The following is a 16,839-nucleotide window of genomic DNA, read 5'->3' on the forward strand; positions in this document are numbered from 1 at the left end:
TTTGGCTTGCCATAATTTACTTCCATCGTCCATTCAAGAAATAAAACACAATTGTGTCATCAGATACATCTATGCGGTTCTTTTAATACAACGTTTTCCAGAAATATACTTTTCTGAACCTAATAAAGTGGGAAACACACGGGATGCAGTCATCTGCAAGAAAAATGGTGTACGAGGCAAATAAGATTGAAGTGGAACACGCCAACATCTACAAAGAAAACCGAGTACAATTCACCAAAGGATTACCATAATAAAAACACCACAACAATGACAACAACAATACTAATAATAATACTCAAAACTACTGCTGCCTAGTAATTGCTTTGTCAATTTTTGTGTTGCTGTAGATTAAAAGAGATCATACTGTATGTCCATTTGAACATATTCTGTAATGCAAAAAAGCTTATTGCCAGATATATATTCTACTGTATTCAGATTTACAGCTTTGATGTTTCTATTTTCAATGTCCTTTGTGTTAGAATACACTTCTTTGGTAATGGGGCAGCTTAAACTTGGCACAGTAAACGCCAGGGCCTCGGCGTCTCAGGCCCGGATCGGCTGGCGTACGGCGCTCAGTGTCCTGCGCTCGGCCCTGGCGCTGGCGCACAACACACAGAGCGCTGTCAGGGTTGAGCGTACACAGAAACGACAAATAAGTAAACAGACGCCCTGCTCTGGAAGAACACCGGTTTATTTTGTAACCCTAGATGGCACTGGTGAAATGTCTGCCGTACCCTTGCCATATGCGAGCCAGAAACATGCTTCAGATGCCATGGAAGTGTGGCCAGTGTCTTCAGGCTTTGAATTTGACTAATGATTGCCCTAACCAGTTTAAAGACAATTCCCAGTGACTGTTCCCAGGACTGTGAAAGGACCCGAGTGGCTCTGGCTGTCTAATTCTACACAGGTATCTGCGGGGATCCACTGGTAGATGTGGGTAAATGTTTTTTGGTCATGTTCAGATTGGGGCATGGAAAGAGCTAATCGCGTTTGGTTTAATACAACAAAATATGTAACAGAATGTGATACTTGGGGATGTTTGGTTTACACAAAGAGTCAAATTATAGGTTCGGTCAGACAGAAAGGACCATGTTGCAGTTCTTGTTCTATACTCAGAATAATAATTGGTGGTTTGACAGTCAGGCAAATTAAAACCAGCTTATATCCAAATGGCCTTTGTTTTATATACAGTTAGTGGTAAAATAGTACAGTTTCTATTTTACATTATGTAAGCGCAGCCATTGAAAACATGAAAGGAAAACATATTGTTTGCTTTAACGTGATTAAAAGTTAAGTCATAAGAGGTCCTTTTCATGCTAGCGTAGAGTTGACAGAATTTCACATACATATCTTTTACACAAAGTCTGGCTGTTAAGCGGCTTCAAAATGCCATTTCAACATTATGAAGAATGCTGGGTGCCAGCACGAAATTTGAGGGCTTAGAAGCTGACAGATCCCTATTTTATTGTGAAGCTTGTGGATTTAGAAACAGTTAAAAACAGTTTATCTCGATTCTCATTTTCGAAGGGTGTCTTATATTCTTTTATGCTAAAATCCATTTGAAAATGTGAATATAGATACGCCAATGGAGACTCCAGAATCAGAAAATGATTGCAAATGTATTAACCCCACCCTGAAAACACACGCGCAAACATACACAACACACACACAGTTTGCCGGAAATTTATTTTATTCAGCGTTTTGTTTGATAACTTTCACATTTGTCGTGCCTATCATACTCCTGAGAAACTAGAGTTATCAGTTGTATGCAGATTTCAAAGGACATTGCCTGTTTTCGTGTTTGATACATTTTTCTATTTTCTGTTTTAATGTACGCTCAGAGGTTTGTTTTTTCTCTTCTTGGCTTAACAAACATTATGATTCTGTGGTATTTTCTGCATCCAAGGTCCTGTTTCACATTGTGCTGAACAGGACCCCCCATTGATATACTTGACCTGATGATTTGAGCTGTTGTTTGCTGTATTTCAGGACTAGATTACGGACAACTACGGATTTCCCCCAAAGACAAGGAAAGGATAAAACCATGATTATGCCTTATTTTACTCTGCAGTGTACTTACATTGACATCAATTGGTTGAAAAAAGTACAAATGAAGTATTAAGAAAGACTTTGAAATGAGCCCCTGTAGCAGCCATTCAAAATATGAAATTACAACTGGATGCTACTGGTATACTTCGATACACTCAAACATCTACAAGAAGAGTCACTTCCAGTAAGTAGGCTATTACTCTCTGATGGCTGCATTTTCCAGCCTTTTGAAGCCTTATTTTCACCCCACCGCCATTATAAACTTTAAAACAGCACTTATTTCCAGGGGGAAACCCGAGCCTGTATTGAGGCACAGAGTCTTTTGATTCAGACAGGAACCTATTTCATTTCAACAAATAAGATTTTTAGACTTAATATGATTCTGTTTTTCTCATGTGTGCCTATTGAATCACACGGTAGCCCACCTGCCTTATCTAGCACCTTATTATTAGTCTCATAAGAGTTTACTTTACACAGGGTTTGTCTTCTGGTGCCATTAAGTTGAGAAAGTGGCAGAAAAAGTATAAAAAAAGAGAGATTGAGTGCTTAGTTTTGACACAGTTGCTTGATAAGTGTTTTACTGGAATCCTTAAAGTGTAATAAATGTCTTAGTGTGGTTTTATAACCAAGTCAACTGTATGATAGTCAACAGTTTTTCCTTCATAATGGAAAATATGAGGTTTAAAGACTTTCAAGCACTGGAGCCAAGGTATGGATACTCAGAGAGGGCTCTTCACACAGGTGGAAGCATCACTTTCTAGATGAATCAAGCTTTATTACAGTAATTGAAAGACCCAAGAGGTACAGCTAGTGCACTGACTCCAGACTGCAGACTTCATCATGGTCCCACCTGGCTCCATGAACATTAAACCCCATGGCCTGTAATACCCAGTTTGTACAGCAGAGGGCTGTAGCTACTGTGACTTGGTAGGAAGCCCCTGTGAGAAGAGTAAAGGTGGGGGTTGGGGGGTCCAGGATCTGAACACAGAGTTGAATGTAAACAACTATCCACTGAGGAGTGGCAGATACAACAGGAGGCAGACATGAGGCTGGGCGGTAGTAGCTGGAGTAGCAGTGGAAGATCCCTCTGAGATGAGAACTACTCGGGCCTGGGCTCCCTACCACCTCAAGGGGCAATTGAGTGCCGTGGCCCTGAGGTGGGATCATCTGAGATCAAGTGCAAGAGGAGATGCCCCAAGTTCAGAGCTGGGATGTGGGCCTGGCTTTGCAAGCTGTAATTAAGGCTACACACAACACCACCAGTGCAGAAGCAACAGATTACATCATGACTTCTTTGTTACATATCAGGTATATCACTTCCCTTCATATCAGGAATCACACCTTCAACATGTCTGCGATGGGAGAGTCAGACTCTCTACACGCACCATTGACTGTTACAGCTTTCTTCCTTGTTCTGGAAAAGGAGAGTACATGACCAAATATGTTGATTTTGGACTGCTATATTAAATGTTCTAAGTGGTACTTTCTGAAACATCATTCTAATGGTCTAATGTTTATCTCTGCGATACCGCAGCACTTATAAATGTGGGAGCTAAAGAGAGGACGGAATTTTGTTTTGATTTGAAGAGTAACCTAATCCTAACACAACAGGAATGACATCGATATACCGATAGGGGAGAGCTGGAGAGAGCCAACCCTACTGCAAACTCAAGAGCATGTGAAGGAGGTGGTTACATTTAAACAGCCACCAAACACAAGACCTAACAGGCAAACACATAAATGGGTGGTAAATGAATGCAACAGCTATTTACAACTACAATTAACACCATTCTCAAAGTCGCCAGATCCCACCATCCTTTACAGCAATATTTACATCTGTCCTAGTTCTGGTTAGGACCTGTGGACCTCCCCGAGGCGATCTACTTGTTCTCACCCTCTGGCGGTCTGTAAGAGTGGGACCTGGACAGACTCCCTAGACAACATTTGTTTTGAATTATTTTCATCGAAGCTGATTGATAAAGGTCCTGTCACAAGCAGTGCCACTTTTAAGAAGTTTAGTTGCATTTCAGCAGGTATTCCAGGTCTCTATGATTCTGACCACCAGTGTTTGTTTGTGTATACATGATTAGGAAGGAAAGAATGAATTAATGCACGAATGAATGAATGACAACATACAGACTTCAACCTTTGTGTGTCAGAATGCGTTGAGTATCCGCAGCTGTTTTATGTGTTTATGTTATGCATGTGTGTGTGTGTGTGGTTGCTAACATTTCATTTTTAATATGAAATGTGAGCAAAAAACAGCAAAATATGCCCTCTTTGACATGTCCTTGTGAGAAGGCAAAATATGTTTTTTAATTAGTTGAGTTTAATTAAAGTCTTCATTTTTTTAGATCTATTTTAGTAAAGCGTTCATGTAATCCCATAATCTTGTGTGTGTGGATCTGTGTGTTTAAATAGCCTGCTGCAAACACATGCCAATTCTTCAGGCGTCCCTTGATGAAGGCTACAGTCGTTTCAAATGGACGGTATTCTTTCAAGATACCACTTAACAAGTAGGACTTTCCATCTCTCCATGTGTGCAGACGCAGCCTCGGGTCTACATGGGGAGGCAGATATATTCGTGTCATAAACCAAACGCTGTCATTTTGATTTAAACGCACCCCCGTGTGATTTCCATTATCGCTCCCAGAAAAGATCATTTAACATCCATTTCTTCAGTCCCAGACAATAGTTATTTCCGTGATATGTTGCATAAAGTAAGTTGTATGCTAGAACATACACATATATTTTAAATGCGTGTGTAGAAAAACATAAAGGACCTAACATTGGGAAAACATGCACAGAAACTGAGTTTAAATGGTGAATGGAAGAAATATAATGTATATATCATATTGCAGGCAGAAACAGTGAAGAGGTTAGACAGAGAAAGGGAGACGCGTTTCTGTCGAAGACCAAACATGCCGTATCTTTTAATATAATGTATTGATGTGTTTTAGTTCGTATGATATACTCCATACGGTCTATGTCAATTACAACACAAACAAACAAGCGCATACATACATAAATATATACAAACATACATACATACATACATACATACATACATACATACATACATATACATATTAAGCATGCACATTTCATTAACAAAAATGCAGAGTTCAAAGATTATACCTTGAAGGGAAACACTACGGAGTCATTCAATATAGCACGTACTGTTCATTTTTAATTGATTATTCATAAAACCTGTTGGAACATATCTGTGTACACATTGTGCCTAATTATTCATGTGAAATGCTTACAGAAAACAAAGTGAATGAAAAAATAAATCTTCATAGCGCGATTATCTTATGTGGCGTAGCCTACTGTTAGTTACAAATATATAATGAAGTAGGCTAAGTTTCACAAGTAAAGGTAATAAGTAAAAGTTAGCAATTACTTAATTACGGTATGTGAAGCATACATTTTAAACGGGTTCATCTGAGGGGTAGAGAAGGAAAAAAGAAACTGCCGTTTGACAGTGGGAATGTCAAAACTGACAAAATACCTGAATACATGCATGTAACTATTGTCATTAAACTTGATCTTAATAAACAGTATTATTAATAAAATGTAATAGGGCTACATGTATATCTTAAAAAACTTATTTTAAACCTATAGAATGTCTATAGCATGTAATGCGTTTATATACGAGCGAAAATTGTTGAGACATTTAGCACACACGATTACGATATAATATATTAAAAATGTGTGATGAAGGAGCAAAGCAGCAAAACCCTATCATTGTTACAGGAGCTGGTGCTACATGTAATGTAGATAGTGTGTGATTGAAAATACATGCAAATAACATTGAACATGAACACATTGAGTTCGATTGAATAGTAACAAGCAGCGAGAAACCTGCAAAACACCCCAGAAACATAGACTATGGATAGGATGTGGCATAAACACAAATTCACTGCATTTTCTACTTATTGTGTTCATTGCCTTCGTATCAACAGATAATATTGTTTTGAATTGTTTTGAAGAAAATTAATCCGAAGAAAAAGTTTAGCTTTGATTTATTCAGTGACCGCTGTATGGGATACATATGTATTTATGTATGTAGGCCTCTGTATGTATGTATGTATGTATGTATGTATGTATGCAAGCATGCATTTAAATGTGAATAAATCGATGCGACCTGGACTCAATATAGGACGTGCTGTGTGTAACTATATATTGAAGTTTGTCAACGTTGTAATTTTAGTCATTGTATCCCTTAGTCCAGGGGGGAATATCCAACAAATTGAGATGAAGCAAAGTCAAGGACATCTAAACAACCAGGCTTCAACACAATTAATAACTCGTACTCGAGTACCTTTTATGTCTTTGTCATCGGCGTATTTTTTATAAATAGAAAAAGTACACATAAAGCACCTTGTCATCCCTTGATGCCTGCAATTTCATATTTTAAAAGTTTGTGAATACATGATTTGAGAAATGAGAACCTAATACAGACTTCAGAAATAAATATTTTGCTATAAATAAAGCTGGCATTCAAATGGTAACTTGCCTTCCATGCATGGCACAATATGGCGAGTCTATGACTGGATTGACTCACACGATTAACAATAATAAAGTGTCTTTATATTTGTTTCAAATAAAGCGTTTTAATTAAATACACAGTCTGCTAAGTAACCCACCCAGCTTTAAATAAATTGTGTAAAAAGTTAAATTAAATCTGAGCTACCAATCTATACTGTTTATTCTATTTGATTGTATTAGATAAATTATATACAGCCAACTGATGAAAATAGCATGTACACTTTTGTCAGAAACCGATTTCATTCCAGAGTTAAACCCAAACATATTTATCAGATGAGCGAAACTGGAGAACAATCCTCATCTTTACGAACTGGCCTAATTCGGACCTGCTGTTTGACAAAGAAAAAAATAAAATACAAAATGATATAGTGCTTATGAAAGTGCTTTGATATCTTGCGCACAAGGGCTCTTGGTGCAGGATGAGCAACTACAACATTTCAATTTGCTTCAGTTCGCGAAGGAACAGGGTTTCGCGTTTATGAGCGGATAAAGTGCGGATCAAGTGAATCTGAGATCAATCCTGGGACATCAATCTTGCCCTGGATTAAAACCACAAAGTATTATAATCTTTCAAAAAACAAACCTACTTTCAGTTCATCAAACTAAAAGTGGTTCAAGAAATTTAGTTCGCTTACATAAAATGTTACAGGTAGGGTGTAGGTAATCATATGTGTGTGTGTGTGTGTCAGTCTGTAATAAACCAACATGACTTTTCTGTTCCGAAGAATAAGGTCCAATATAGACTATTTATTATAGATCCTACTCGTGTACACCTACCAGACGTAAATAAATCCACCTAAAGCACAACCTGCCATCACATTTTTTAATTTTATTTTTATTAATTTCACCATTATAGGATTGGAAAATGTTTTATTTGTTCGGTGAGAAAATCAGGACATTCTTGCCCTCCATAACATTTTCCTGAAACATGTAAATAAACACGAAGCAAGTAAACGCACTTTAAACAACACCTGAAATGCTATGTTGGGAATGTTGTGGAAAATGCTGCGCAAGTTTATTGTTTCTGGGCTTCACGGCTTATAGAAGAAAGCAATTACACACACACACACACACACACACACACACACACACACACACACACACATATCTGGAAATGTAACAATAAGATGTAAGGCAATGCGCTAAGTGAATGTTCGGGCACAAATACACCATGCAATATTAAATAGTTTGTTTGCCAGTTTGGGGGGTGTTAAAACATAATATTTTATAGTCCCGAAGTTAACTCAGATCCGGTAAGGAGACAGTTTGGAGCTTCTGTTCAGTAACACAATGTAGACATCTCTTCCTGAGGACTTCATTGCGTCCCCCAAAAGCGCAACTGCGACCTCAGGTACTCGGATGATCTTTTCCCTGCTAGACCCCACAAACATGGCCTTCGGGGCATCTGTACCATTCATTGCACTCGAGTATACACAACACATTTAATCCAAGTTCATGGAAAATGTAAAAGATTGTAAAAAGGCTTATATAGTTTTTGAGAATTGCCATACGTCTGTAGTAGGATAATGAACAAACGAAGCTAAAGAAAGGATGCAATTGTGGAGATACGATTCCGTGTGTGAGAATCGCCTATATGAGCTTCGGTTCCCATAAACTGTATTCAAGAACACATGCTAATAAAAGAGATGCAACCTTTGGGACTGAGGTCTGAAATGCGCCGCTTCAGGACAACGTGGATCTACAAGTGGATGTGTCTGTGATGGTTCACACCTAAAGATAATATTGCAATAGATCAGGCTGCCTCCCTTTAAATGACAGAAAATGGTCTGAAACTGGCCAAGGTCATGCAGTGTCAATCCGAAGCGTTTAGTAGAAACAACACAACTAATAGTCCTAATAGCACGATCCGTGGTGTGTCTCCTTAATTGCTTTAATACCAGCCGATTAGTCCGTTAGGGGCATCCATATTTGCGTGCGCTGCAACACAATCGATATTACAGCACACACACACACACACACACACACACACACACACACACACACACACACACACACACACACACACACACACACACTGCTTGTTTAATGGGGATGGGAGGACTGGGTGGCTAAATTGGACTGGTTACAGATCTGAGCTGAACTGCCAATGAAAAACGAAAAGAACACTTCTGCTTGCAATTACACATGTAGCCTATAATGAAAATGCTGCAAACGGCCAAGTCACGATATTCCACATTGCTATGCACTTATTTACCTTTTCAATTTGATTGCATTTTAAAATAGGCCTAATACAACAGCACAGAGAGAGAGAGAGAGAGAGAGAGAGAGAGAGAGAGAGAGAGAGAGAGAGACGTGCTATCAATAGAACCTCGACGATTGCAAAAGAACACCGAAATAAATTATTACACATACTATTATTATTATTGTTGTTGTTGTTGTTGTTGTTATTATTATTATATGTATTGTTGTATTTACTTGTATTATAATAATAATAATAATAATAATAATTATTATTATTATTATTATTATTATTATTATTATTATTATTATTATTATTATTAGTAGTAGTAGTAGTAGTAGTAGTAGTAGTAGTAGTATTAGAATATAGACGATACAATATATAAAATAACAAATCTAGAAAAAAAGTTTCTCCATATTGAATGTAACTGCATCAGTGTGTTTCGTGCTACGTTTTGGCTGGGTTTGCTAAAGCACGGTTGCAGGCAACATGTGTATGTGTCATCTATTTTATGCTTTATTAAATGCACGAAACGCGTTAGTGCTCCTGGAGAATATTAGAGAGAGAAATGTTAATCAGGATTAAAAAAAACTCTTTTAGGTGATTATATCACAGTCCACCTGATGTACTTTAACCCCATGGTATCATTCAAGTACAGCAACGCATGTGCATATATTAGAAATAAACATACTTTATTGTATTAGGGTGGATTCTGGGGCCTATATGGAATTATTTTATATTTAGTCTAGTGTCTCAATATGGTTATTCGATGGACTACATTATTATTTGTTTCTTTCTTTCAGGTTAGGAGAGAGTGTGCAGTCCCTGGAAATGACACCCATCCCGTATCCACTTGGGAGGTCTCTATTCTCCAGCCTGGCGCAAATGCCCGACAGGAGGCGGCTTCTCCTGCAGTCTGGAGCGGCAGAGCAGTCCTGCCTAACCCGGGCTGGCAAACTCTCACAGAGTGTAGTCTGCACACAATCACAAAATGGCCTTTGAACTGACTGTTACTCGGTCAGAAGTAGTTTTTTTTCCCTTCTATTTTTCTGTGTAGAGTAAGAATGCCAAAACATGCAAATGCAAATAAATACATATGAAATTCAAGGTCAAATACAACTATTTAAACATACAGCATATTGTTATGTGAGATGATATTTGCATTACATTATGTGTACATGATGCACAAGGTAAAATCAAAGCGGTGGACCAATTGCTTTTTCTATTGTTTTCTATTAGGCCTATTTCTCCATAATTGTATTATTTTACCCTACATCGTTGTACATATAAGCTCTGTTGAATGAACTTTACTTTAGAATAATTCAAGAACAAATTAAATCCCGGCTGCTTCTCTTTTTTAAAGATTTTATATATATTTTTAAAGGTTTTATATTTCAGAATATTTTAAGTCCTTTTGTCTGTGTATTATACTGTATTTGTGCACCCAAGGTAAAATAAAACAGAATGAATGAATGAATAGCCTACATTTAAAAACAACAACAGTCTATCTGTTTGTAGTAAACATAGTTACTATTTTATTTGCAAACCTATTTGCATGGTGCACCCTGAATATTTACCGTTTTTAAAAGAAGGACCTTGTGGTTGTGTGGCCTTAATTATATTTAGGAGTCTGAACTGATTACAAAACGAGTATGGTTTATATATATATATATATATATTTTTAAGTGTATTATTATTATTATTATTATTATTATTATTATTATTATTATTATTATTATTATTATTATTATTATTATTCTATTACTAACTGAAAACATTGTTTGGTTTTAAACTCCAAACTAAATGTACCACGTTACCAATGTTGTAAGTAACTTAATAATCTCCGTAAACGTCTTTTGACCAAATAACAGTATAAATACAAGACGGATATTGCAATTAAAATCCAACTTAAAAATAAGCAGAGCACAGGCAGTATCTGAACTAGGTAGAGTCGCGATGACTTCCCTGAATCTATAAATATAAAATATATGCATGTCTGGGAAAAAACAAAATACAAAACACACAATTCACTTACTTGGCAGTAACTGTGTCTGTCTTTGTGGAGGGAAAGTGCGCAGCGGTTCTGCGTGATGGCGACATGTTTGATCTGACTTTGAATCCAAGACGGTTGATTTTGTGAGATGCTGAGACAGTGTTTAAGGTGGTGCATGTCTGCGAAGTCAACCTGCAGTTCCCGGAGAAGGTTTTTGGAGACGGTTCGGAGAGAGAGTGGGTTTTTTTGGTGAGAAACTCAATCTCACATACAGTAGCGGTCCCATCTGGCATGTGTCAAAGCTGACAGCACCATGGGGCACAGCGCAGATCTTCTGCACAACGTTGGGAACCAAAGGGGGGAAAATACCGTTTAACAAACACTGTCTGGTTGTCTCCTTCATATCCTAACATAGATAAAAGAGTCCTGCTCTTGTTTGTGGGGTGCTTCAGAAAAGGTATTTCTATGGATCATGCTGTAGTGTCCCCATGCACTGACATCTATATACTAAAGCAGCAAAACCTCAAGAAAGAAAACAGGACGGATTGTTGGGTTAGGCAATTTTCACACACACTGGAACATCTACAACGCGAATTCATATTAGTATGAATGAAACAGGATCACAAAACGTAGCCTTTTACTGGAGAACGTAGACCTGTAATACTTACACACACACACACACACACACACACACACACACACACACACACACACACACACACACATATATATATATATATATATAAATAAGAATAAATTGCAATTACAGAATAAATAATATTCGCACAATTAATTATCCAAGTAAAAGGAAGACAAAACCATTACAAGATTTACCCCACCCGTGACCCGAAAAGATAACCTTCTGGGTGATGAAGTCTTAAATTATGCATTCTTCTTTTTCAGCTGCTGTAAAAGCATAACTTAGTTCAGGTTAAATCCTCCACAAAGTAACAGGACAGAGGACTTTTATAGGAAGCTCTTCAGAGACTGCGAAATCGCCTTTAAGGTAGCTATACTTCCCCGTGTTAGGGTTGTATTTAGCCTGAGAGATCAAGGTAAGAATCAAAGACATTTCAGTTCCTAAAAGAGTAAAATAACCCATTTATATAGTGCAAATATGTATGCCTGTGCGAAGTCCAAAACATTACATAAGATAAAAATAACATTAGACAGACATCGAAAGCAATACCCATATATACGCCAGCGCTTGTTTCCCTATCTGATATATGTGTGTATTACAAATTTAACAATTTAATTGAACGGGTGTATGGGAGCTAAACTGACGTGCTACAGTTGCTAAATAAAGGCAATAAGCTATCTATTTGTGTTGAATAATACCGGATACTTAAGAAAGGGTTTATTGCATAATTGATTCCAAAGCTAGTATAGTATTTAGAAAAACACGATTATATATTGATTTATCAATGTATTTATTTTGATTTATTTTTTAGTACGCTCTTACAACAAGTGTGCAAAAAATAACTCGGGTCGTGTGTTTGTCGTACACGTTGCAGAGTGCGGTTAAGCATAAACCGTTTTCTGTTCATTTTAGCAGGAGCACCGTTAGGATATTATTAGGGGCACGATGTTGAAATATTTGGGAGAGAAACAGCAATCTTTCACGTTCAGAGGACCGTGCAAAAAGCTGCACAAAAGGCCCAGTATGATTAACATATTTTGGTGCAGAATTTCAACACATTGCATAGACAGACTTTAACCATACATTTTGCTTGATAATCCATGTTTCCACATATATATTTTATTTTGTTTTTTGTATGAAAACATAGTATACCGTAATACTGTGGTATGCATGTATGTATGTATGTATGTATAGACAAAAGCAATTAGCCCAGGATTCCTATTAAATGTATTAATAACGTTGCTTGCTTATTACCGACCTTTCAAACCTTATGCAAACATTAGTGTGAACTATAAAGGTCAATCGAGGAAAATAAATTCCACAACACTGTTAATAATTTAAATAATAATAATAATAGACAATTGGTTGCGATAGTGTTCAGTTGTACCAATTTGATTTGTTTCTAAATCATTGAAGTCGTTTTATTACGTTTTGCAATTTAACATTGGATAAGGAAACAAGAGAAGCACTGTTTTATGGTAGTGCTATGAAAAGTGTTTATAATATTTATTTATTTTTGTAGCTGATTACATGGCCTGTGAAAGACACTGTTTTTCTCATGAATATTTCCATCCAGTGCCCACGTTTCTCCCACGTTTCCGACAAAGTGCATATGTTACATTAACATAAAATGCATTGTCCTAAACCACGCTCAGTAGGCCTAATGTGCAAAGGACGCAGTTTAATTTGCTTTTGACACATTTGCTCTAAGAGTGTGTCTTTAAAAAGCATGCGCTCCTGTCATGAAACAAGTGTAACTACAGAGAGAGGGGGGATCTAAACATGAGGACTTCTGCACCAACTGCAGAGGAATTGTGGAAGCGTATTTTTGGTGAAAACAGTTGCAGCTCCCTGTATCCAGAACATGATGGGAGTGCACACTGTATCCAGAGAGCAGGCTGGACTGGATTATGGCTGGATCTGGATGGTGCTTTCTTCTGCACCCAGGGCAGGCGCAGGATGGCTCCTGCCCGTCTGATGTGACGTCAGCGTGTCTCTGCGCTCTCGCTGGAACGGACAGACGAGAGCTGGGGGAGGGCCCTGGGCACTAATGGGTCACAGATGTTTGTAATACCAGAAAAAGAAGAAGAAGTGGAAATAAATCGTATTTGTTGCCTATGTTCTAGTTTTATATTCTAGACTTCCTTACATCGGCATGCGTTACCTGCAACAGGCGCATAATGGTCGAATTAATTTACATTATTGCGAAGTATTCATTACAGCGTAGAAGTGCACGTTATGGGTTTTGCACATCACACATGAACTAAGATTGCGCTACAGAAAGGAATGCATAACACCATAAATTCAGTAAATAAGCAATTACCATCCCGTGCAGAAAAGCATCAGCTTTACACGTTCATAGCTCAATCCGTGCCGTTGCTGAGACTGGTCCTAACAGCGGGTCATAATAAGGTCTCGGCATTATCTGCCCCTTTAATCGGAAGCGAACAGCCCGTTAAGCCTATCTGGGACGCCATCTCGACACCGATAACAAATTATCTACAATTATCAGCTCATACAGGAGACCAATAGGTGCTGGTAATTTCATGTAGAGACAGATTATCTCATGGAACCGGACTGGAGCTGATTCAGGGTCGTGCGTTGCATTTATTTTAAATGACTTTGTAACAGCACTCTTTAACATTATCTTGCACACCAATCTTTATTATTATTATTATTATTATTATTATTATTATTATTATTATTATTATTATTATTTTAAAAAGCCTACTCGCAGGTTCCACTATTGTACAGTGTTTAAACACACTATACATATGTATATCTAAATATAAAGGGCACAATAGATATGATCACATATATTGTAACATATCTAGGCCTAGAGTAAATTAACAGTTTGGCACTGCAATTGACACATTTGTACCCGATCCCAGTCATATTTTTTGCCAGAAGTTATTTTCAAAATAAAAACGCTTTGAACTGATGTTGGTTTGGTTAGGCCATATATGTCTACTTTTCAATGAAAACGTTAGCCTATACACGTCGTATCTGGCGTACTGGGTAAAACTATTAGGCAATAATGACTTTATCGTGTACGTTGCTTGTGACATAAAAATAGCTTTTGTTGAACTTTTTTTCAACGCCAGATGTTGACGCATGGAGAGAAACCGTGCAAATAATAATAATAAAACAAACAGTTGGTATTGATAAAATCAGCAGTCTTTTTCATCCATTAAATATTTCATTAGTAAAGTTGTGTAATATTTAAAGTTTGTGATAGAAATGCAGCCATTAACGAATGGCACAGCCAATATAATAGAGAATCACAAGAACTGACTGAATAATCTGATTAAAATCACCACCATGTTTGTATATAGGTTTTGTAAACCTTCAGAATATTTCTACTACGACTAATAATAATATTACTTCCTTTAAATGTTTTATGTACTTAAAATGTTATTATTATTATTATTATTATTATTATTATTATTATTACTACTACTACTACTACTACTACTATTTTTGTATTTATTTAAACATATATTGTCTATTCCTTTTAATTATTATTGTAAATGTACAATTTATAGCCTGAATTTTTTTTTGTATGTTACCTTTAGTTGTTTGCTATGAATGCTTTAGTAATACTTGTCTAACCTTGCCATGCCAATAAAGCTCTTTTGAATTGAATTGAAACGGTCTAAATAACAGAAAGTGACACACAGTCGCAGCGAGTGTATAGAAGGCAGACTTGCGTTTATATTTTTTACAACTGATATGATGTTTTATTAGGAATAATAAAAAGTGCCAATATCTTTTGCTTTTGTTTAGATTGCTATCTTTGCTTTGCGTCCTGTTATGTATTCATGTGTTTATAGTGCTATACCCCAAATCCTGTCGAGCTAACTGTTATGCTTCTCCCAGACCCTGATAGCGGCCATGACACTGACACCCCAATCCACCATCAATTTACCTTCCCATTTAGCTTTTAACGTCAAACCTACATTTTTTTAGGCTCCGGCATGTCTAGGGCTCCTGTGATTTGAGTTCAAAGACTGATTACCTCCTTTTAAAGACAGAAACTACAATAACTTCCAATTGAATATCTAAAGGATATCTATCATTTCCACATACATCAGGCGCACACACAGTGGTCAGATATTGTGAAAACAACAGGTATAACCTGTAACAACATTTTATTTAAGTCCAACAAATAACAAAAAATAATAGTTTGACAAACGACTATTTAATAATTTATTTTTCAATTGAACCAATTTGTGGATGTAACATCAAGAGTTAATTTCCAATCCTATTCTGTATGAGTTCATAGCCTATCTTTGCGGACACATGTGTGCACTTCACAAACACGTTAAGAAAAACGTTTTATTAACGGTTAACTGACGTTTATTCACGCAAGGACATCAGCATTTTATTCAAATTAACAACAACCAAAAAAAGTGGTTTTAATGTATACGTAGTTATATTCTAACAGAGCAGACACACTGTGACATATAAAGGTATTGTGTTTGTTGAAAAAGTGTTGAAAAAACTGCATATAAGCACTTTACATTTTTAGTGTATGCACATGTAAACATATGTTGTGTATTTAAATTGATATACATACATGTATATATGTTGTTGATGTTGTCGTTGTTGTCCGCATCATATTATTATTGCACATAGACAATAACTTGTTTTAAAAGTGCCATTTGTTTTGTGGAAACATACAAAATACATATAGATAACTTTGCTGATCCCTGTGTCTGCAGAATCACAAACTGTGATCCTTCAGGGTAAAAGGCCAGAGCGTTTCTGTCTCGTTTCTATAACCCCTTCACCTCGGCACTGTCCGACACGCAGCGAGTTTCACTTTCTTTATATCGGTTTGGATTTAAGGTATGTAAAGACCGGACAAACCCACGGATAGCCTCCCTAGTCTCAGCCTCAATCACTGAAACTGTGTTCCTAGTTATGTGGAGAAATACATACATACATACATACATACATACATACATACATACATACATACATACATACATAGAACTAATGTGTTAAGCATTCTGTGTTTGTTCAAGGTCAACACAATTCTGTTATTCTGTTATTACAAAATAATAATGTGTATTTTTAACACAAGTCTGTGTGGAAAAACACATTGTTGTTTAAAATACATCGTTTTATAATTTGGTAAATGTTTAACAAAGTTGCGTTGTCCTTGAAGAAACACAGAGCGTATTAAATTGAACACGCTAGTTTTAAGAGTGTACACACGTACACACACACACACACACACACACACACACACGCACACGCACACACGAACATAACAGTCCAATCCCACATTGTGTATGTAGGCCTATTTATCGTTTAATAATAACTGCATTGGTTTATGTTCCAATCAATGTCAGGATCTATATTATAGAACTACGTCAAACGAGAGAAAAATGTGAACAC

General features: G+C 36.8%; 1 protein-coding gene across 2 annotated transcripts in view; it reads right to left on the reverse strand.

Annotated features, from left to right (window-relative positions):
- LOC136764257 (scrapie-responsive protein 1) overlaps window positions 1-11,364 on the reverse strand; it is a 31,488-nt gene extending 20,124 nt beyond the window's left edge. Inside the window, exon 1 of one of the 2 annotated variants that reach the window (XM_066718130.1) lies at window positions 10,836-11,364. In XM_066718130.1, coding sequence (XP_066574227.1) covers window positions 10,836-10,970 — 135 coding nt within the window. In that variant the 5' untranslated portion in view covers window positions 10,971-11,364. The remainder of the gene's footprint in view (window positions 1-10,835) is intronic. The other variant, XM_066718129.1, reaches the window with a different exon arrangement.
- Window positions 11,365-16,839: the final 5,475 nt, after the last annotated feature.

This window comes from Amia ocellicauda, chromosome 12, assembly GCF_036373705.1.
Source record: "Amia ocellicauda isolate fAmiCal2 chromosome 12, fAmiCal2.hap1, whole genome shotgun sequence".
Lineage (NCBI taxonomy): Eukaryota > Metazoa > Chordata > Actinopteri > Amiiformes > Amiidae > Amia > Amia ocellicauda.